We start from the raw sequence: 23,958 nt of genomic DNA on the forward strand, positions 1-23,958 counted from the left end.
AAGTGAAAATAGTTAAAGTTTTAAAGAAAAATGTTTACTATTATTCCTTTTACCAAATGAGACCGCCACCCAGGTCGTCGTGTGTTGTTGGGTTTCGCCCCTTTAAAAAAACTTGATAAAATGGCTTGCATTCCATAAAAATGAAAGAGGACTATTGTGATGATTCCTTAGAAAAAAATATTACTTAAAATGAAAGGATTAATTATCAATTACTATAAAAGTATAAAATCCCTCAATGTTTTTCTTTTACCTTAAGAGATTTAGGTAAGACAAAGTTTTAAAAAGTATTATTTTCTCATTAACAAGTACCTTTTGTATGTCATTTTTGGGCATTACCGCTGTTCAAAAACCTTCCTGCCTTGACAAAAACATAGCTTTGATTGTATAATTGAATCGAAGCATAGCTTTTCTAAGATAGGAAAGGCAATCATTTTTGGAATTTATGCAAAGCTGTCAGTTCTGTCAAGTTGATGTGTATTTGTTTACTTCACATGCTATGCGTAAAATATTCCTGCCATCCATGTAGAACTGTTAATATTTCCTTTGTGCAAATTATTAATCAGACCAGCTAAATCTTAACAGGAAATAGATGGAACTGCTCGTAAGGTTTAAAATGAGAATTCAAGAATGAAATACAAAAAATCCCTAATTGTAGAGAAATTAATTAAAAATGTTTTAATACATATGAACAATACATTTCGAGTAATCCCAACGTTTTACTACAAGCTGTCCCTGAACCTTTGCTATGTGTAGAATTTTTGTGTTTTTTACAGCAGCTACGACCTTGCAGAATATACCAAGCGTACTAAAATTTAAACGAAAACAAACAAATGTCTATTATTAGCAAAAAGAAAGCATATTAAGTCAGGAGCTATCGTATTAAAACACAGCATGACAAAATCATGGTAACACCAACCTGAAAAATAAAATCAAATTTCAGAGTCAATAAATAACTCTTAAAAGTTGTATTCCCAGAACCCTGAAAGTAATTATGAAACAACTGTTTGTCTAAACTTGCAGTCTTTATACAAATCAGACAGGAGGTGATACCCACCAAGTGTACTATTATTTCATATTCAAAATTAGTTACAGACCACAAAATTAGTCTTTGTTATTCATTTAGGTGATGCGCTTTTGAGATAAAATTAATATAGATTCCACATGAATTAAGCACTTTACAAGAGTTATTGTTCTTGATTTGAATTGATTTGGTTGATTTTAGTATGAGATGAATGTATGATTTTTTTTTAAAGTGCAGATCTTAATACAGAAAAGACTAATGCTGACTAAAAATATAGCATCTGATGACTAAAAAATCCCCATTGTTTTTACGGAAGGTTTTTCTATTCCCTGTACTATAGGGAGTGTCTGAATCTTATAAAGACTGGTACTCAATAAGTTTTACTATATAAAGGAAAGGAAGGTCAGAAGAACTTTTGAAATGCATTACGAATAATTCATTTTTTTTTTATTCCACTCAAGTATATATGTTGTCTTACTCTAAAGGGAATTGTCTTTATTCATAGTTTCCACAAATTGAATTATTCGAGATAAAAGGACAGGCAATACAATAAAGGTTAAAGCGTAGGTAACTAGAACCCAGAAAAAATAATTGTTGATAGAAATATTTTGATCAATTTCGGTAGTTATTGATGACTCCCCGCTGCAACTTTTTCGCAAAATAATACTGAGCTAGTAAACAGATACTGCATGCGTGTAATTTTCGCTGATTCTGTTAGGTGACCATATTCGTCAGTATCAATTTTTGCAGTTTAAAAATGATAAGCGAGATGTAGTTTTAAAAATCAATTTTGCGTGTACTATTTTTTTCGCGAATTTCTGTCCATCGCAAAAATAGCGACAGCCAAATTAAGATTAATGAAATCAAACCTTCAATTATAATATAGTTATCGTCATTTTCACGTATCTAAATGTGGAAAATATCTCTCAAAAATACCCCTCTTTTTTGAAAAAAAGTCAGGTGATGCTTCAACTAATTTATAGATTCATTCGTGGAATTGCTTCACTGATATATACGACAGTATGAAATAATTCAGAAGTAACACGCTTTCTGATTGGATACAAAACTTTAGCCGTCATCTCATAGACCAAGTTTTGTGAGGTTACTGTGACATCATCAATCTTTTAGGATGATTTACTGGTTGAATTTTGATATTAAGATTAACTTATAATTATGATATAAATAGCAGTGTTAAATGGACTGTTCCCAGTGAAATAAATTACGATTATTCACACTTTGAAATAAAGTCGGTAATTTCACTCTAGCGCTTTCTCCCGCAAAAAATGTCACAGCTTTGATATCAATCCGCCAATCACATAATTCAAAGTTCGGATTGAAAATATCGATAAATTATGAAAAAAATCTATATAATAAATATGATAATCAATTGGTTATCATGAAGAACCAAAATATTATCACTCGTGCCGAGAACGCTCACTCGTTAAATCTAGGCGTTCTTCGGCACTCGTAATAATATTTTGGTTATTCACTCTTTCCAATTAATTATCCTTTTAGGAATGACTGATATTTTTTCATCATTTGAAATCACCTCAATGCCCGTTGTACACACAAATTTTACTGTGCACAAAGTAAAAAGGTTTTTTTTAAATGGACCGAACAAATATAACAGTAATTTTTACATAAAAGTAGACGATACAACAGTTGTTGCATACTAATTTAATATTTGTGATTTGCATACACAAGTGATATTTAAAATTTTTAATACATATTTAGAAAGTCGGATTGTAAAATAACATATGTAATGCATAGCAAATGTCTGACTTTACAGTGACCTTTCAAGTTACGTGTGACAGTGTATTATAACAGAATAGTCACCAGTCACTAGCCAGGAGTAGGCGACATTATTTGTATAGTGTTTACAGAAATCGTGGTTTAAAGTTGACAACTTTCTAAACTTTCACTAATACGGATAATGGGAATATATATTGACCTGTTAGTACTGTTGTTTCTATATTAAAAAAAATAAATTAAAAAAAAAACGGATGCCCAATTGCCATTTACTCTGATACTGAACTGTAATTACATATGTAATACTACTTGTTTGCTGTTTTTTTTTGACTAATCACCAATTATTCTTGCTATTTGCACGATATACCTTGATAGGAAGGCAAGAATATGCTCGTTAATCTTTGTGTCATTCCAACCGTTGCACTTTTTTCACAACAACTTTTTTCGAAGAGCTAAATTGTGTATGTAAATTGTTGCATTTGTTAACGTTGAGGCCATGTTTTGGGGATTTTGACGTATCTTACTACTGACTCCGGTATTCTCCGCTACGTTTTGTTTAAGTAACATGAGCTTTGAGAAACGGTTTTCAGATATACCCTATTGAAGGCTTTTATTGTGGATTCGGGAAACTTGGTTTATTTTTTTTACCGTACGCTAAAGTTGGGGAGTGTGTCTTTGAAGGTGTACTTTTTCCAAGAGATACCATTTTAAGGAGGTAGACCTAGGGTAATGGACACAACTCTTAAAAATCATTGGAACGTTTGTGTTCAACATTTTACATCAATCTTAAGTAAGCATCTAATTAACTTTGATTCATTTTATTCTGCTTCAAACGAAAGCTTGAAAGTCTTTGGTGAAATTGAATATGATACAAACATATCACGGATTTCATGAATTATGTCCCTAAACCTAGGTCTACCTCCTTAACGAAGAATGCAGTGAATGAAAAAAATACTTTTAAAAATAACGACAATGTTTAATTTAATATCCGGAATCTATACCGAAAATAATCTACCATGAGAATCGAATAACTCATTGCGATACATAATAAGTCTAGTAGTTTATTGTATATATGGAGTAAAATAGTCGACTGATCCTACGATATTATTTCCTCGTCACGCTTAAGAATTCATTACATAACACACATCAGCCCTGAAAACTAACAAAATACCGAAAGAAAATTGAAATGTGAAATTGAAACCCAAAATTGACATTGCAAATGACCGCATTCAACTTACAACGTGACAGGGTTTTCGGTTTCAATATTCGACGTAAATACGGACTACTGATAACTACATTTTAAAAATAATTTTTTATTTTGAATATACAATGCCGAAAATGAACGGAATAAATCATGTTATACCGTTTCAAGCCTTTAACTGGTTCTAATTCTTATGGAAGCTATGTCAGCCATCTTGTTTGCAATACGTATAGGGAATTAACACAGTTCTAAAGTCTGTCATCGCCGATGTCGTAAAACCAGTCATAATGCACGCAAAAGGCATATGCTTACTAGATTGGAATTATGAAGAAATGCATCAGCGTCTACTCTTTCGAGTAGCTTCAATAAGCATATACTTTGTTTGCATTAATAAACCAAAGCGTATACAGGATCGTCGATCATAACACAACACACTGATGAAGGAATAATTTCAATCTAATTAGTATATGTCTTTTTCGTGAATTATATTGGTTGTTCCTCATTTCCGGTCTCAGCAAAAACGTTTATTTTATATGTACATTTCGTAAACAAGCATGGTTACTATCGTTACGACAAAAGAAATGGTCGATTAAAGCGTGAAACGTACTATCTGCTGTATACTACTCATACTAAAACCAACCAAAATTTAGAAAGAATATAATTATACGTAGACCTTTATTAGTTTTGTGAGTGAAATATCCGATTTACACGACACCTTTAAAGTCTGGAAAAGCAGTGTTTTATACTATAATTAATCAGGGCCAATGATATGTATTACACGTCTCATTAATTATCATCCTTCAGAATTATTGCACTTAATTCAAACAGCTATAAGAATATATAATAATGTAATTGATTTTATGACAAAGCTTTTATCATAGATTCACCAATCATTGGACTCATTAACAAATCAACTTTTTATGTCACTAGATAAAAATCAGAAGAGTTGTGGACAAGATTATTGTGCATCAGACACAGGTAAGACAGCTAATTTCATCTTTTTTTGCACTAAATTTATATTTATTTAGAAAGACAGCAACAAATAAATGCTTACACGAATAACTGTTTCTGATTAATGGTTCATGTTTGATAAATGAATTCGAATTCATATATTGATTTTGGTTAAGAAAATATAGCAATGACTAGTTAAAGCTAAAGTCCTTACGAGTGCGTTTATCTTATGACGCATATCAAACATTAGTACTGTGAGTGGCAAGCAGCGGATTTGTTTAAATGTAAATTTCTGACGAATGAACATAATATTTAGATATTTTTTGTGTAAAAAATCAACTCCGATCGACGACTTAAGTAACTACAGCTCTTGAATGGAATAAACTTCCCTATTACTCCATTTACCATACCGTCTTTCCCAATTGTCCCCATCTCCATTCCGCTTTGAAAAATTTCCATTCCCCATAGAATCCTTATTGAATATTTTGTATCAAATATGTACATTGTCAAATTGAAACATGACTACCAACGCTTCGACCAAAATAGGACCAATTAAACGTGTGAATTGAAAAGAGTGAACAATCAAATTATGATCACGCGTGCTGTAGAACGTCTAGAGTCAACTTGTTACTCGCACGAGTTAAATCTTGATGCGTTCTTGGCACGAAGGGTCATATTTTTGTTATTCACGATAAGCAATTGATTATCGTATATATTATATAGATTTCCCTAATTATACGTTTCTATTTTCAACAAAATTTAAAATTTTGTGAACAGCGGATTGATATTCGTGTTGTGACATTTTGGCGGGGGAAAGTGCGGGATGGAAATTACCCAATTTATTTCACAGTGTGAATTATCTTTTTTTTTTAGAACGGGGACATTCGCTAAATTATTGCTGTCTATATAATGAATAGTATTATCTGCTGTATACTACTCATACTAAAAAAACAATTTTAAAAGAATATAATTATCAGTGGACTTTTATTAGTTTCATGAGTGAAATGTCCGATTACACGTCCATAAATTCTTGGAAATTAGCGGCTAATGATATGTTTCATTAATTATACATAGAAATTACTGAAAAAAAAACATTAACTGTAGAAAAGCTTCAATGAATTTTAAAAATTTAAAGGAATTGTCAATTTACTGTTCAGGTTTATTGCATTTAATTCAAACAGTTCTAAAAATAAAACACGATGTAATTGATTTTATGACAAAGCTTTTATCATAGACTCATCAATCAGACACAGGTAAGTCAGCCGATTTCATCTTTTTTGCACTAAGTTTTTACAGAAAAAAACCTAAAAAAAACCCCAAAAAAAACAAAACAACAGCAAAAAAAAAAAAAAAAACAATATATACATGCATCATTTACCATTCTCCATTCCCCATTATTCCATCGAAAAATTCCCCATAACCTACCTGATAATTTGTTAACCTAAGGATATAGCTTCCAATGATACTGTAATCCTAATGGTAATTAAGAGAAAAATATTTGCACTAAGGATCATGGATTTTTAATTTAAATTTAATTTTTATTGGTTTTTTTTTATTTGCAAATGTTTCTATTTCAGTGCTCCGTTGCCTTGTAACAAGTCTGTAAAAGACTTTCTGTCAGTAAGTGTTCGTATATCTACAGTATTCATGATTAACTTTTATGGCTCATCAAAGTTCATGTTCCAAGTAATAAAACAAAATAAAAAAGCTGGATTAAAAATAAATGTGATATCAGACAATTGAAAAGAAATGCATAATAAAAAAATAAAACAAAAATTAAAAAAAAAAACTTTTCTACTAAAATGGCTATAAATGACGTAGACAATTTAAAGGAGGTGTTTAACAAAAAAAATTTGATGACCCAGAAGCTAGTACTAGTAATTAAACACTAGCTTTGTAGGAGTTATGTAGTGGTCATGTCCGTCCACATTTTATGTAATTACTGCACTTATCACAGCCACATAGTGGTTTGACAGAAGCTTTAAATAGGGAGTCTATAACATGGGATTCGATTTCAGACTATCATGTTTGATGACTGCTAATATTTTGACGACCTAAATTTTATTCCAATCAAAAATGCTTTTCCATATCAGGACCATTTGAGTGGTTTCCAGTTTTCTGAGTTAAACTCTGATCTTGTCATTTGTTATACAGACTTTCTTGTTGAATATTTATCAATTATTGACTTTTAACGAAGTCAATACTTATATATGGACCTAGATTATATCAAACGAAGACCAGAATCTATTCTTGGTTTTAGTGAAAGCTTTTGTAGGTATCAGGCAAAGTGTGAAAAATCAAAAAGAGGCATGTAAAAAAACCCACCGATTTGACAATATAATTTCACTTACGTATGCTTTATTTGAATGGCAATCATCTGATCTTTCCAACACTGGATTTGTTGAAACTGATACTTACGGATAGATGTGATAAATCATAAGAACGTTAGCATCACCTAAAAGGCTACATATAGCGCACAAACAGCTTTTCTTAATAAAATTACCCTATTGATATATTCGTATATGCATTCATAGGACCGTCAAAACCTTTTTGAAACAGTCTTGCCTTATCAGAGCAATTTGAACTTTTGACAGAAACTTTGTATAGGTGTACTGTAGGTACACTCATATAGTACATAACCAGAAGGGATTTGATTGGTGCTATATAGCACGTTGAATAACCATAACAATGTCTAATGCTGGTAAACAAATATATGAATACCATAAAGAGCATAGTGTTTTTATATTAAGATTTAAATATTTTGCATTATGCATCGTTGCTGCGATTGATAACGGACAATATTATACTTCCACACGTTTTTAGTTGAAATGTTTATTAGTTAGCAATAAGTTTTGTTCAAAATTAAAGCAAAATTGCCAAAAAGTGAAATATGACATGTAAAATGTTTTTTTTTTTATATTTTAACTGAAATGCAAGATTTTGATATATATATAAATTTTTGAAAAAAAAAACTTTGTAAGGGCAAACCCTTTCTCGTTCAGCATATGAAAATTATATAGGTCGCAGGAAAAGTCCATCGACAAGATAAAAAGCTAAAATATCATTTAAATGTGTTCTCAAAGATTTAAGCAATGTAAAATTTGCGAATCAAGTTTTTAGTTGTTCCCTCCAAGTAATACTATAACATCTATGGAAACACCAACTGCCGCACCAAATTCAGCGCCCCAGACCACTGGGTCATTTTGGCTTTATACACAAATGTATGTTTCGCTGGTCGGTTAATTCCTCCTCGTAGTTTTAATATAGAGATATTTCAAGATGCATAGTACAAAATAAAGTTTCGTCATGTATGATTTTATGTATCGTTAATTTGATCCTCTATCCTACATTACAACATCTAGTTGAGCTGTCCTGAGCTATGATACACCATTTACTAAGTTGCAACACAAGATTAAACGTATAAGGAGGAACCACCTCATTTCATTAAAGGAAAACGCAAACATTTACATTAATACATAACAAAAAAGAAGTACCATGCTCAAAGAAAATTTAAAATGTTTGGTTGCAGCTCCCAAGAGACAAATTCGTCGAAGGTAAATGGAAATCCTTCCGAAAAGAAAAAAATCAAAAATTGGCCAGTGAACTTTAGGTTCTTTAGAACAAAGTGGATATTCATAATGAAATTCAACTTAAAATACCTTATCGATAATTATTGTAGGTTTTTTACAAAAATGTATTTACCAGTCAAATTAGCGTGTACTTCGAAGAGAAATGCGTCATCTTTGGACATTACTATCCCCAAAGGATTGCATTGGAATAATTGTTTGGTATTATAAATAAACTTTTACTAGCTCCGCACCAAAATATCTACCAAGTGAAATATATGAAAGGGGGCCTCAACATTTAAGCACTTTTGATATTTACAATACTTCTTATTTCGGTTAATAATCCATGATATAAATCTGGTAACTAGACTGGTGAATACCTTTTGTGATCTTTGATCAGAAAACAGTGGCATCATCAAGTGGTTGCGAAGCAAAATACCAAACGTTAGCGACAATAAACAAACTGGTGATGTCAGAGAAGCAGTTTCACCAAATGCAGCTTTTTACGTGATAAAAAAATATCACTGTCATTGATTTTACAAATCCTGGTATGCACGTATTTTAAGTTGATATTCGATTTCAGATATTTTTTACCCAAATGAGGTTTTGTGCATATCCAAATTACCGAACGTTCGTCTTTACGGACAACTGTTCAGGCGTCTGCAATGTTTAATTGAATTTTAAAGTTTTTCTTGTAAAAGTAAAATATTTTTCTTCTTAAAAAACATCCCTTGTGTATTTCTTTGATTTTATGTTTACGGATTTTAAACAAGCATAAAAACCAAAAAAAAAAAAAACAAAAAAAAAAAAAACAAAATAATAATAATAATAATAATATTGATAATAATAATAATAATAAACAATAAAAAAGGAGGGTTGCTAGGGCCGAACATTGCTTTATGACAGCTGCTGCTTTACAGCTCTTGAACTTCCAGTTCACACCATTTACCATTACCAGAAAATTCCCATTAGAAAATCCCAACCTCTCAGTAGAATCCCCACTGCATTTTACTTTATCCAATATTTACATTATCAAATTGAGATTCTTCAACATATAAATTAATTGATAATTTCAATACCTATTTCCCCATCCTCCCCATTTAAAATCACGACCCCCATATACCATGGAATGAAACGTTTACCCAATGCAAGTACTGTACCATTCGTACTATATATACTTAGGAATATCCGGATAATTTCAGTTCTACTTTTGGGAGAGCAGTTTATTTTGATTATCTGTATGTTTCTTTTAAATAAATATGCCATTTACCTCACAGTGAAAAAGTACATACAACATAACGGCAAACCTCGTAAATATAACTTGTAATTATTTATTTTATCCACACTTTTAGAATGGCATCCGTTGACGACAATAAACCAACTGATGAGGTCAGAAAAGCAGTTTCGCCAAATGCAGCTTTTTACTTGAAACAGTTTATAAACGAATGTGGTGCGCATGGCTTTAATAAATTTGAAAATAGTGGCCTAGTAAGAAGGTTAGTAGTTAGAACTTGAGAGGGGGTCTATGGAAAATCACAGAAGTAGAGCATATGACAGATTTTGTTTTAGAGATCACAAAATTATTCTTTCTAAAGAATGGATTCTGGTTCTTATTTACTGAAAGTGAAAGAAGAAAATAAACTATATCACAATGATTAAAATCTACAAGTGAAGACACATAAGTTTTTGATCTGATCACAGTGTAGTTAAATTGAGCATATATACTGAGTCATCAAATTAAGATAACGGAAACTCAGTGTTCTCCCTCACATGATGACGACTTTAACAACATTGAGCGGATTTCTGGTATAACATTTACTATGTAACGCGGATATCATATGGACCTGACTTGTTTTTGAATGAATTATTCATTAAAAGCTTAGATATCATACATATCATTTATAACAGTTTTGGAATTAAACATTAAGTAAATCTTAATGGCACGTGACAAAGATAAACCGTGGAAAAAGGTGATGAAAATTTTAGACCCAAGCGTTTACTATAATACTTTTGTGCTAAAGTTCTGTATCCATATGAATTAACCAAAAGTCTACATTTTTCCGAATAAAAGTTCGTTATTCAGACTGACTGCAGTAAATGTAACCTATATAACACATTTGCAGTCACAAACTGTTTGTGCATCATGTGTATAAGACCCCCACCCTCAAAATCAATACCGAAATCACAGAACTTAATTTTTAGAAAACTGTGACTTTAATTGGCATTTTATTACGTGATTTTGTCAAGAATATGAAAGGAACTAAAACTTTCCTCAACAAAAAACATATTCATCACACCTTCTTTCTTATTTCAAAATTGAAACATTTTTTGTATGTATCATTTGAAAAAAAATCCATTACATTTTCATAAGAAATATTACGCTACTTATCTGCACCTTAATGGGGGTCTTCTTATATCAGTGTTTGTATTTAACTATACATGGTTTAACTTCAAACTTCTAACAATAATGAACTGATAATTTTTATACTCTATCAAAAACTTTTAGACACGGACAAGGCATATTTCTATATACCTTTACGATATGCTCCTTGTATTTGGTATAACCTGTTTTAATCGTTTCTTTTTACAATTACACAGGATCATTTGGACAGTTATTATCATCATTGCAATGATAACATTGCTATTTACTATAGTTAAAGAAATAATTACCTATTATGAATATCCGACATTAACTAAATTTGAGGTGAGGAAGAGAAGTTTCATAACGTTCCCTACAGTAACAATATGCAATTTTGGCACCGAAAGCAAGGCAAAAGTGCCATATGCTGATGACCCTCGATATGATGAATATTACTTTTCTGTTTTTTCAAAAACTGACCAAACCGGAATTATCAGTGCACCGGAAGTAAACTGGAATGACCCATTTTATTCCACGAATAATTTTTTTAATCAAAGAACAAGAGAAAACCTTTTACAACAAGCAACATCAACTGAACAACTGATTAAACAGGCTATATTTGACGGTATCTCTATGAATGTTTCTCGAGTATTGACAACTTTGATTACAAACATTGGCGTTTGCCATTCTTTCAATTTAAATGGTACTTTCACCACGAAGGAATATGGCCAAGAGAACAATCTGATTCTTCATCTAAACATTAATCAGAGTGATTACACATATTCAGGTTACATTACAACAGCAGGAGCAAAGGTATGTCTGCACCATGATAAAGGCATTTTCGATTTTTCAAAAATTTGAAGTATCAGTCATCATAAAAATCAGGCATGAGGTGATGCATGTAAAAACTATACCATCACATTCACTTTAATTTCATATTCAGACACAATTACAGACCACATAACCAGACCTACATTTGATTCAATTTTGAAAAATGTAGATTGAACATGCTATTGGAACTTTGAAAGAGTTATCGTTCTGGTATTGGTTCACTTAAGTGATAGATGAAAGTATGAACAAAAAGGACTATAGTGAAGTAAAAAATACATTTGAAGACGAAAAAGGACAAACGAAACAAAACAAAATGAAACAAAAGAGCAAAATAAAAACAAAAACAACAAAACAATAAAAAAAAATCATTGGTTGTTCGGTATGTTTTTTCCTGCACCAAGAATTGTCTCTACAACAGATAGTGTCTGAATTCTATGAATAGATAAACACCTACGATACCTGACTTACTCAATACTTAACGCACTGCCTCATTAAATCAAGAAAGGCAATAACACTGGAAACAACTTAGAAGTGATCATGACTTGTGAAAGCAAAAATAATTAAAAAGCGATTGTTACATATTAAAGCGGCTGAAAGGTTTATTTGTCAGATTTTGTTACGTTTTTAACTCTTCTCAAGTAACGTAGACACGATGACTAAATCAAATATTTACCGTTTTGTGCAATGATGATTGTTTTATTTCAAAACCAATGATAACTTGACTTGAGACCTCGGAGCACCTCATAATACACATGCTAAGGCAATACCTTATTCAAGCATTTTTATTCACGAACCTAATGTTCATGGGAGGTTTATAGTCGTGATTATCGCGAATTCAAACACGTCTATTGTAATCTAGGGGGAAACTAAACTAAAAACAGCATTGTTAATATAAAGATAATACATAACGAGTATAGTTTAGCTAACCGTGACATAAAATTGATTAATATATTGATATAATTTAAGGTACATGTGCACCGACCCGACACGTTACCAGATATGCTTCACGAAGGTGTTTTCCTAGAACCAGGAAAGATGTCGTACGTTGAAATTTCAGAAACAATGGTAATGCATTTTTATTTTCATTATTTCATTGGTTTCTCTTACTGCTTGCTTAAATAAGATTTATGTAAGTAAGGTTCTGAACATGAATGTACTTTTGAAAAAGAAATACGTCTCTGTTTTATGTGTTCACAATTAAGCAGTGTTTTGGGATTTAGATGTATTTGAATCATCCCACTGTTGACGCGTCGGTATTTATTTGCCTACATACAAACATTAAGGAATGCACCGAATTCGAAGCAGACAAATGACCACCTCATACCGAGGATTACATTCGATCGACGCCAAGGGGATACGTCAAGCCATCCGTAATAGGTATTCGATAGGTTCAAAGAAATGGGTCTTGGAACTGAATTTAAATTTATGATTTTCAGTTCATTAATAAAGAAAAAATATTAACAGTATCTTTATCCGGTACGCTTTATCGTTTTTATGGCAACCGTTCACCTATTCTATCACGACCCATTCATCTATCGTCCCTTTTTACAATGGTTTAAGCAATGTTAGAAAAAATATGTATACATACAATGCTTAGTTGTAGGCTGTGCCTAACTCATATTGCATGTGTACCCTACAATCGAGCCTTTGCATGATCCGTATCAGAATCTGATAATTGATGATATACCTTAAAATATTACATGGATATGTCCTCATGTTGGCGCATAATCCTATGGTAAAGACTCAAAATATCAACATATTTTTTGCAAGACAATAAGATATCTATATATTTGAAAAATGAAAGTTTTTCAGTTTCCGATCATTGTAATGACGTCACAAAGGTGCATTAATTATAAGTCATTTAAGTACTTCTCCATCTAAGAATCAGGCAAAATGTGCATAAGGTGTGGCACATAAAGAAAAAAACACAGAAATTTTATTACATTAACCAAGTATTTATACCCGATAACCTCCAGAAATAACCATCAAAATGTTTGTAAAACTTGTCTTTGTAAGATACTGATAGGTCAAATTTGGTTGAAAATTTTCCCGCACCTTTCCTTATATAAGCAGTCAAAAAGTATCTACGTCACAGATGTTTCATGATAAATTTAAATAACTTTTCAGTTGTTATCTAGATGTACTGAATATATTTGAGGAATATGATGTGCCACACATTGCCTGATTCTTACACAGAATGGTATTTACTAAAAACGAGGCAAGTTCTAAATTTTGTTGCCTTTTAAGACACATTTATCTAGAAAAGTATGTCCGCACTCAAGAAACAACTTATCTTTTTTTCACATACGATAAACTAGGTAATAATGAAAGCATTTGCTAGATCTGAATTGTTTCTTGGTTGTAATTTAGGCAAACTTCCTTCTGAAGTTACACTTCATTGAGCCGCTTGAATGCTTTTTGTGGCGTCTTATTATTTTTTCTAAGACCAATAAGATTCTTCCATACCGATAATTTCCATACTTATAGCTGTCAAAGAGGGTTTTCGGTCTCACAATGACACTTGTTACTACCGTAGTGATATTAATTCGATGTTGACCCTGAAAGATCTTCTGGAAACCCTCAATTCAAGATTATTATTGGAATATGATAGCATTAAGACCTATGCTTTTCTACCTTTTATACTTCTATTCGCCATATTCAGTTACAACTTCGACTCCAAAGCATAAAACATTGTCTTTACACTACACAAACAAAGAGGATGAAGTCAAAATTTTTTATCGACGACATTTCTTTTCAGTGTTGTGAACATTCATTACAACAGACGGTCGGCATTTCAATGGGAACAAACGAAGCTCGATCCGCTACCCACGGACCTATTTATTCTCTCCAATGAGGCTGATTGTTAAGCTGATCCGATAAAAAAGAATGCACACTGATCATTTGATCACAGTGTCGCTATATACTATATATTTTAAACATCACATCTACCACAAAAAATTATATACAATACATTACAAACAGCCTCATATATTGATTTACACTTGCGATCCATTTACAAACATTTACGAAACTACACGGACTTCTTGTCCGCATGAATCTTGGTTCCCTTGATTACTATCTTAATTTATACCATAATGGAAATATCTTTAACACATGCCGTGTCTTCAATGGCTGTAGAAACAGGCAAGAAAATGTATCTAACCAATTTCATTTAAAGCATATTTCTTTTATAGCCTTTCCCATTTTGTCGAATTGATGAATGGCATTCATGCTGATGGTTTCCTGTTTCCAGGACGTCAGTTAGTCACTTTTTTACTAACTACGGGCCAATCGATAACTTTTACTTTTACATAACAATTGCTGTTAGCAAGGGATGCAAGTGATTATTTGTAAATTGTATATTCTACAGTCTCAATCATTTATTCCGTCCCAGAGGATAACACGAGAAAAAGATTAATATTAAGTTAAGTCAGTATCTAGTGTCAAAAAACCTATTTTCATTCCGTACTGTCTCAGATTGATTTAAATGCTTTGGGTGCATTATTAATTGTTTCATTTAATGAATTTTTTTCCACAGGGTCTACATATTTTTCTTTTATCATCGCAAAATTAAGAAAATAAGTCCTCTTCGAAAAAATTTGTTTTTTGATGAATTTGATTACATTTTATACATACTTTTTAATATTTATATGGTGAAACACATGAGTTTGGATTGCATTTGGAAATTTATAGAAAAGGGTAGGGTCAGAAAATTTAGCCTCCTACAGCGGAGTCGATGGTCCTTCTCCTGTAAAAAAAACCACAGCAGGGTTCTTTTACCAGCGAGGAACGTGGCACGGTGCACCGCTATGGTTTATGGTCAGGTTGTTTGTATTATGGCCTTACAACCCCAACATGTACATTACCAGGGATAACCCACTCCAAGTTTGGAGCACACAACCAGTTGCTCTGTGAGCAGAGCGCTCTAATCCGCGGTCATGATTCTGAGCACTATTTAGTTTCCTTTTACGATGACCTGCTGGCTACTGCAGGCTTTTGACAACCGGGTCTGCACGAACCGGAACTAATGAACTTCAGTTACAGTTACATCTTAAAAAATACCTTCATTGGCCACCGAAAGGTCTGAAACAGATGTTAACCAGTTCGCCAAAACAATGAGAAAGCAATAAACACACAAAACCCAATCCCAAAAACAAACAAACAAACAAACTAACACAAACCAAAACAAAACAAACAAACAAACTAACACAAACCAAAACAAAACAAAACTAGAGTAGTTCATGAACAGAAACAGTACGTTGACAATTCCTCGCAAACAAACTGAAAAAGTTTATAACAGCACAGCACATTAGTCATCAGCTTAAATGTTATCAGGCGGATGAATATACTGTTCATGTTGTTTTCTTTCATTTCAAATAAAGACTCAATACCAACCATTCCCCTATCGACTTAGTGATGGATCCTACTGTAAAGAATCAGCTATGGATTATAAGTTATGTCTACAGCTGTGTTATCAAAAAGAAATTCAGAAAACATGTGGTTGTACAGATGGATCATTGAACATGGGTAATTTGATTAACCTAAACTCAAAAATAAATTAGATATGATAATGAAGATGGGTGAATATAAACAACGATGAGTCTATTATAGTTCTTTAATGATTAAAGGTCTTCAACTCACCATTGATCCCATTCATTCATATCCCATTCCTGAGGCGAAAACATGTAGTAAAGGAAACATAAAAAAATAAATAAATTAAAAACAATAATAATAAATTTACGAACTAAGGTAGGTAGAAAATTATTTCATTAATAAAAAACATTTTACATTCAGTTTATGGATAACTAATGTAAACTATAATGGTACTTGAGCCATATTTGCTATGAAATGTTTCGGGTAAGTACAAGAAGATAAGGTAAGTAGTGAAGTAGGAAACATATCTGTTTTGGCCTTAAAATGTATTTCGCTCATTGAACAGTAAAACCTGCATAAACCAAACTCTGAAAACTCCTAAAACCTGTGTAAACCAGACTGAAAACTCATAAAACCTGTGTAAACCAGACTAAAAATTATAAAACCTGTGTAAACCGAACTCTGAAAAATCCTTAAACCTGTATAAATCGAACTCTGAAAACTCTTAAAACCTGTGTAAACCAGACTTTTTTGTATATCCTTTACACCTTTTAAAATCCATTTGAAACCCTTTAAAACCGAATACCTTGTCTAAACCTAATTAATCTAAAAATCTAAAACTGGAAATAATAAGGTAAATGCCGGAAAATTCGAAACAAGCGTAGTGATTCCGGCTTTTTCAAGTATTTCGGAAAGAAATTGTGGGTTAAACCAGAACATTGAAGGGTGTTTAATCGATTCATCGGTAAATAACAACCAAAGAAAATGAACCAACCGAACATATTTTAGTCTTGAAGAAGTCAAAATGGTCAATATCTAAAACATTATATTTAAGATCAATTTCGCAATGTTTGACCAATAGAATGTAAACATTTGAAGAAATGACCTTGAATTGGCATTCTTGTAAATCATATTAGTAACACTACTTTGTATTAGTATAAACACATATAAGTAAAAACTTGTAAAGGCAATCTTCAATTTTCTATGATTTTCATGGTAGATTGTAAGAGACCCTCTATGTAGAAACCAGGCAGATCCTATAATATAGCAGCAACAGGGTAAATTTTATCCTACCAAAATATGTATTCCAATTCAATGTCTAACCCATAATGATGACAGGAAGAACAGAAATTGTTTCTGTATTAAAAAAAGGATGACCCAGAATATATGTTCCACGTTCCCTATCAAATAATCTAATCTATGAATGGGTCAAAGAGGTATTTCCCTTTTATTTTACTTTTAACAGTTCTTTTTTAAGTCTGTAATTCGTTTCATATTTAGCATTTCACAATGTTATGAAAAGAATACATGGCATTTTCCATTCTCTGAAATTTGGGTCTTTAATGGACAGCCTCTTGATAAAATAATATATTTCATTATATGGTACGGCGTATTACTTATCATAATGTCAAATGTTATCAATAATCATTTGATTTTTTGTATCAAAACTGCTCCGAATAATATTTACTTCAATTTTTTAACATTTTTAATATACAATTGTGCTAACTAAGCAACATTTTTAAAACATGACATATTTTAATATTAAACACAAATAAATGATGAAAAATTAATTATTATCAACAACAATAGGTTTAGATAAACCAAAGAGAAATATTTTCGTATTTCTATAAGTCAATTAAACACCATAATCTAAAATGGAGTTGCTCTTCTTTGTTTTGTGGGGATGTGAAACATAGTCATTAAAACAACCATGCTGTTTGATTTTTTATTGGAATTTGAAGTATTTTTTGGGACACATGTCAGCACTGTGAACATTGCACATAACAATTGATAAATTAATCTGTAAAACTTTTTCATTTTAGAACCAATATGTTCTTTGTACGACATGCTGCAGTGTGTTCCTTCGGCAAGTACGTTTTAGTAATGATTTAAGTTTTGTGCCTGTTTGGACATCATCTAGGATTTGCCAACTCAACAAAAACACATAAATATCCACTGCAACGTGCACCCCTTACACTTCTATCTACAAGATAATTGTAGATGATGCACGAGTGACATTCATGTAGTTCATGCACGCAAAATCATTACCGTATACGACCTAAATATGAATTATACAAATTTAAAAATTATTTCAGAGCAATCAAGAAAACCAAAACTCCAGCGGAAACCGAAAGAACGCAATCGATGGACAAAGACCAGAAATGGAAAACAGAAAAACACAACAAAGTACATAAAGTAACCAAAAATACATACAAAGTAACAAAGGTAAATGAGCAGCTCGGATTCCACTAAAAACTGGAAGCATGGACCAGGTGCACCGGTAGGATAAGCGTCCTCTGCTTTTCTAGAAATACCCACCGAGTTGCTCGTATAAAGTCAAGTCTGGGATAGATGAAAGACGAAACAAAAATTATGACACGTTGAACAAGTTCTTTTCTCAAAGCCATAACAAGTTTAAGAGTAAGAAAAATCTGTTACGGACTTAAAACAAGTATAAATGGTATTTTACGAATGTAAAGTTATGTAATTCTTTTTCAAAAACAGGATCAGGCCTGCTACAAATTGACATGTAAACGCGGGTCTAAGATATGCTTTGGAATTAAACAGTAAACTAGATGTGATCAATGCATTTGCATTAAAAAATATGCTTGCGTTTTATGTTGCTGTCAAAATGTAATGTAGCCATTTAAATATAAGGATAGGATATTTGAAACATTAAGCAATTTAAAAACAGGAGAAGCAACGAACAATTAAACTTCTACAGGTCACCACACAGTATTCAATGATGGGCAAAATCCATACCATAAAGAAAGCTGTAAAAGGCCCAAACATAAATGAAGTGAAACTATACATAAAATACGAAAATGGACCAAATTTATTTTAAAAAATCGTAAAACTAATAACAGTGAACATAAAAAAACCCTATAACCACTTTACTTACCAAACCACTTTAGTCTATACCAAACACTTCTACGTCACATCATGTTAATTTAAATATATTTTGAACCTTGGTAAACAGTTCACCTGTCTAAACCGATCCCACCTTTTACTTCCGTATGTGATTCGATTTAGACAGGCAGAAGTTTGTGGTTTATTCACCTATTCCCTGATCCTTTTACGTGTGTTTTTCAGCTAATATCATAAGAAATAAAACACTTTCTGAAATTTGTGACTGTACTGTACCTTGTTCCTCAACGGTTTACGACGTTTCGATATCCTCAAGCATATATCCTTCGCAGTTTTTTGCTGACAAAATGAAAGGAAGATACGGAGTAGACTTATTTCAATTGTTTAGGTATATACAATAACAGATTAATGTATCAGTTAGATAATAGTTCTTTTTCCGATGAAAACTATTCCATTTTGTGTTTTTTTAGCATGCTTAGTTATACTTTCGCGATAAAAATGCTCGCACTGTTCAAACAAATTTTTACCGGAAACTGTTGCATTTTACTAATTACTGTTTCTTCTTTTCAATCTAGAAAAATGGAAAGTTGCTCAACATATGCATTTCAACACATACTACTACGACATAGCATGCCATGTAAACTAGTCGTGCCGTGATTCTTCTACCAATAATGGTTTGAAGTTGGCAATTTACTTGCATGGTTTTCGAAATAAATCCTGCATATTTGAGGCTGCCCTCAAACTCCTTCGATCGATATGACGCGTTACGGGAACAAACCATTGCATTCCTGTACATTCTGTATAAATCATTTACTCAACAGCCCTTTTTTCAATCAATATCGTGTCATAATTGAAATAAAAACATTTTTAAACTGTTATCTACTCTAGAATAGTACCGCTCTAAAATCTACCGTCGTTTCTAGACCTTGCAAAAATCAAAGTTTTACAAAATATTAAACAAAAATCGAATACTATATTTCAATCTCTACAACCACTAACTTTTATTGTTCTTCATTTACCATATAATCTGGAGGTAATATAGAAAAAGAAAAATTCTACATCGATGTATAATCATTGGCAAGGAAATGGTTTTGTTTAATCATTTGTTTGTTCTTGTACAAATACTAATGTATTCAGTAAAAATCAAGACCTTATTCACATATTTATAATGACGCAAGCAATACGGATTCTATAATTAATAAAATTCACAGAAGTCGTCGAACTTGTTTTATTATGTGGTCATTCATGGTTTTTAACGGTGCACTCATTTATCTTAGTGTTTATAGTTCATTCTCGATCGTACAAAAATATGTTTACTAAAAAAATCAATAAAAAAAGTATATTAAATAGAGTGATGTACATTTTGTATTAAAAAAAATAACAAATTCAAACATGCGTTTATCCATGTTCTTTTATTAAAACAATCAACAATATTTTTATATGACCAGTTTTCATGAACTCGTCTTGAAAAAGTAGCAACATCAGGTATTTATATAATTGCCATATTTTGTAAATTTTTATTCTTTTGTTTTTCTACCACCATTAACGCATTAAAATTTACTTTCAGAGAGAACTATCTTGTGGTAAATATTTGCTTCAAAGATCTGGGTCTGAGTATTGTCCAACAGGTCCCAAAATACGCATCAATCATCGACGTTCTTTGTAAGTATTCTTTAATGATAAGATGGAAATTTCTAACATCAAAAATTAAAATTAAAAAATTGAAATAAAGAAATAAAGAAATGAGTGAAGAAACATCAATAACAATTATCTTCTACTGTATACAGGACTAAATTTTGTCTGCAAAAGATTTATGAAAGGATGAAATTTATAGAAAATGTTAAATTTGTGTACAAAGGAGAAATTAAACCTAATAATATATTAATAATCTAAGTTGGTAATACGAAACCCTTACATATACGTGTTTCTTCAACTGTACCTACATGAATATCATTGATCGAGGAATCCATTTGCTATAACAAAAAGTCTGAATTTTCCAGTCAGTGTTGTGTCTGTTTTCCTAAAAATTTTGTTTTTATTCAAATCTTGTTTGTTAGGTAAAAAAAATGGTTGCATTCAAAAACCCCCTTTTTGTTGTTTGTTTCGTAAAAGATGGCGCTACCCATTTTTGGCCCGGATGCCAATCGGTTTACAAAATGGTGAATGACGGTTTCGGGAAATATTTTCGTCACATTTTATCAATTTTAAATCACAGCCTAAAATATTTGGTACGTAACTTCAGTATGGCGTCACATATCGTTGGGTGCGATTTCAGTTATGTCGCACTTCTTCATGATTACGGCAATCCGACCATTCCAATCCATTCCAACTCGGCGGGTGTTTCTAGAAAAGCAGAGGACGCTTACCATACCGGTGCACCTGGTCCATGCTCCCAGTTTTTAGTGTAGACTGAGTTGCTCATTTGCTTTTGTTACTCTGTATGTATGATTTTAGTTACTTTATGTTCTTTGTTGTGTATGTCTGTTTTCCATGTCTGGTCTTTGTCCCTGGATTACATTATTTTGATTACCGCTATAACCTTGGTTCCCTTGATTACTCTTTGACCCATATTTCAGTTTTTCTTTGACTTAAAACAAGAAACCATTTTTTAAAACTGTCTGTATGATTTGGATTTTAAACAATGCGTTATTTTGGTGCGACTCTTTATGTTAAAATCGAATAAAATTAAAAAAAAAAAAAAGCAAATCGATCTTGCATTTTAAAAAAAGATTGCCGGTATTATCTTGTACATAAATTAAACTTCTATTTTGAGTAAGTGATAGAATGCATAGGCTGCATATTCATAGAAAAAATCAATTTTTTTGCCAAATATTCAAACTATCTTTGATGGATTAGGAGTTAAACAAAGTCATAGCTGACGAAAATCCAAATTCTTTTATTTCTCTCGATTTGTCCAACCTCCGATCGATGTGAGAAATATTTTACCTCGGCAAATGATCGGTTACAATTTCAAAAAGACGTCATGTAATCTTCATTTATTTTTATAACGTTACACACACAGCACTTTTTGGAGCTCCTCAAAAATAAAAAAAAAAGTTCTATAAATTAAACAGAATTATAATTACCATTTGGTGTCTAACTACATATAAACACAGTCGGTAGTAAAGCGAACCTCGGACTGACAAACGTAACAATGTTGAGTGCAGAAAAAAAAACCGATTATATAATTGATTAGATATTAAGTATTTTCTGACCAGGATGATCCCCGTTCAGGTCCGGGTGTCAAACGAATAGCCTGCAGCAGCGCTAAGCTTGTCGTAAAAGGCGACTAAAAAGTGCTCAGAACCCTAGCCCCACAGAGCAACTGGGTTGCGTGCCCCAGGAGGTGGAATGGGGTACCCTTGGCGTGTAACATGCTGGGGTTGTCAGGCTATAATACGGAAAACCTGACCGCAAACTATAGTGGTGTACCGTTTTGGGAAAGATGCCACGTTCATTGCACTTTAAAGAACCCTACTGTGGTATTCTCCCGGGGTAGGGACCATAGGGCTCCGCCACAGAAGGCTAAATTGCCCGACCCTACCCACCTGTCCGTATTTCCAGTGGTAATCAAAATTTGTCGACCCCATTGTCCTTGTGTCCCATCTCATTTTTCATTTTATCATCCACTTCATCTTCATCGCCTGAATACAGCTGAAATATTGCTGCTCGGGCGTTAAACCCCAACAATCAATCAATCAATCAACTGACCAGGACGAAACTAATCTAAGGACACTATGCACACACAGAGAGCATCATATGTGAAAAAGAAATATTATAATAGCTGTATTTAGATATCTAATAACAACAACAAATCAAACGTTAAAACGATGTAATATTTCAGACAGAGGCTTACAAAGCTTGTTAACAAAACATAGTGAAATTCGTCTTGTCCGTTTTACTATGTGTACTTTTTTGTTTTTGTTCCCATAAGCCATTTTTTTTCAGCTAACCTAGGTGGATTAATGGGCCTTCTGATTGGTGCCAGTTTGTTAACTCTAGTCGACCTTATTGAATTGATCTGGTTTCTTCTGATGACTGCATTGACCAGGAGCAAAAGGAAAATAGAAAACAAATGTCCGTATGAACACAAACACGGGATGGATTAATACTTTATGTGCTTGCTAGAAAGCACTGTATATTGTTTACTTTGATCATGTTTTATTTTATGTAGAAAGTTTTTTTTTTCTTCAGGAAGGTTATCTTTTTGAACTTATATTTACGACTTGTGTACATGTTTGTGCTTTAGGAAGCTATCTTCGAGTTTCATTTGAAAAAAAATAATAATAATACTAATAAAAAAACAATAAACAAACAAAAACAAAACAAAACAAGCAAACACATTCATATAGTAATAACAACTATATGACAACAATAAATTTGTGTATGCTAAATTCTACTGATTGGAAAACTTTAATCTTGCAAAAAAAAAAAGACATTTTAAGCATTTTACATTCTATTTTTATAATATAATTATATCATTAGTGTTAATCTCTGATTTTGTCTTCCATAGTATGTGTTTGCAATTACTGCAACTATTTGAATTGTAGTGTAAATAAAAAGAAACCAAAAACAAATAAATAAATTGGTAACCAATTTCATGCTGGCATTATGTTATTTTGACAGAAAAAATGTTGTTCATTCTTTAAAATTTGTTATTTTCTCATTCCTTTTATTGAAAATAAAAAAAATCGAGTGAAGTTTATTTTATATTGTCGCTACAGCATTTTCTAATTGTTTCCTGAGAGGGTTTTAGGAGTTTCCACATAAATTGTCATTTTTGACATTTTCTTGCAAAAGTGAAGATCATTTATAACGA

General features: G+C 32.0%; 1 protein-coding gene across 1 annotated transcript; it reads left to right on the top strand.

Annotated features, from left to right (window-relative positions):
* Nucleotides 1-6,496: 6,496 nt before the first annotated feature.
* LOC148606531 (acid-sensing ion channel 4-A-like) lies at nt 6,497-23,423 on the top strand. Its single transcript, XM_088546806.1, has 9 exons — nt 6,497-6,542; nt 9,841-9,984; nt 11,087-11,660; nt 12,645-12,743; nt 16,061-16,205; nt 18,095-18,142; nt 19,365-19,527; nt 20,707-20,801; nt 23,088-23,423. The coding sequence occupies exons 2-9, from the start codon at nt 9,842-9,844 to the stop codon at nt 23,246-23,248; spliced, it is 1,428 nt and encodes a 475-aa protein (XP_088402932.1). The 5' UTR covers nt 6,497-6,542; nt 9,841; the 3' UTR covers nt 23,249-23,423.
* Nucleotides 23,424-23,958: the final 535 nt, after the last annotated feature.

This window comes from Perna viridis, chromosome 9 (assembly GCF_037379345.1).
Source record: "Perna viridis isolate PV_CMFRI_1.1 ecotype Kerala chromosome 9, ASM3737934v1, whole genome shotgun sequence".
NCBI lineage: Eukaryota > Metazoa > Mollusca > Bivalvia > Mytilida > Mytilidae > Perna > Perna viridis.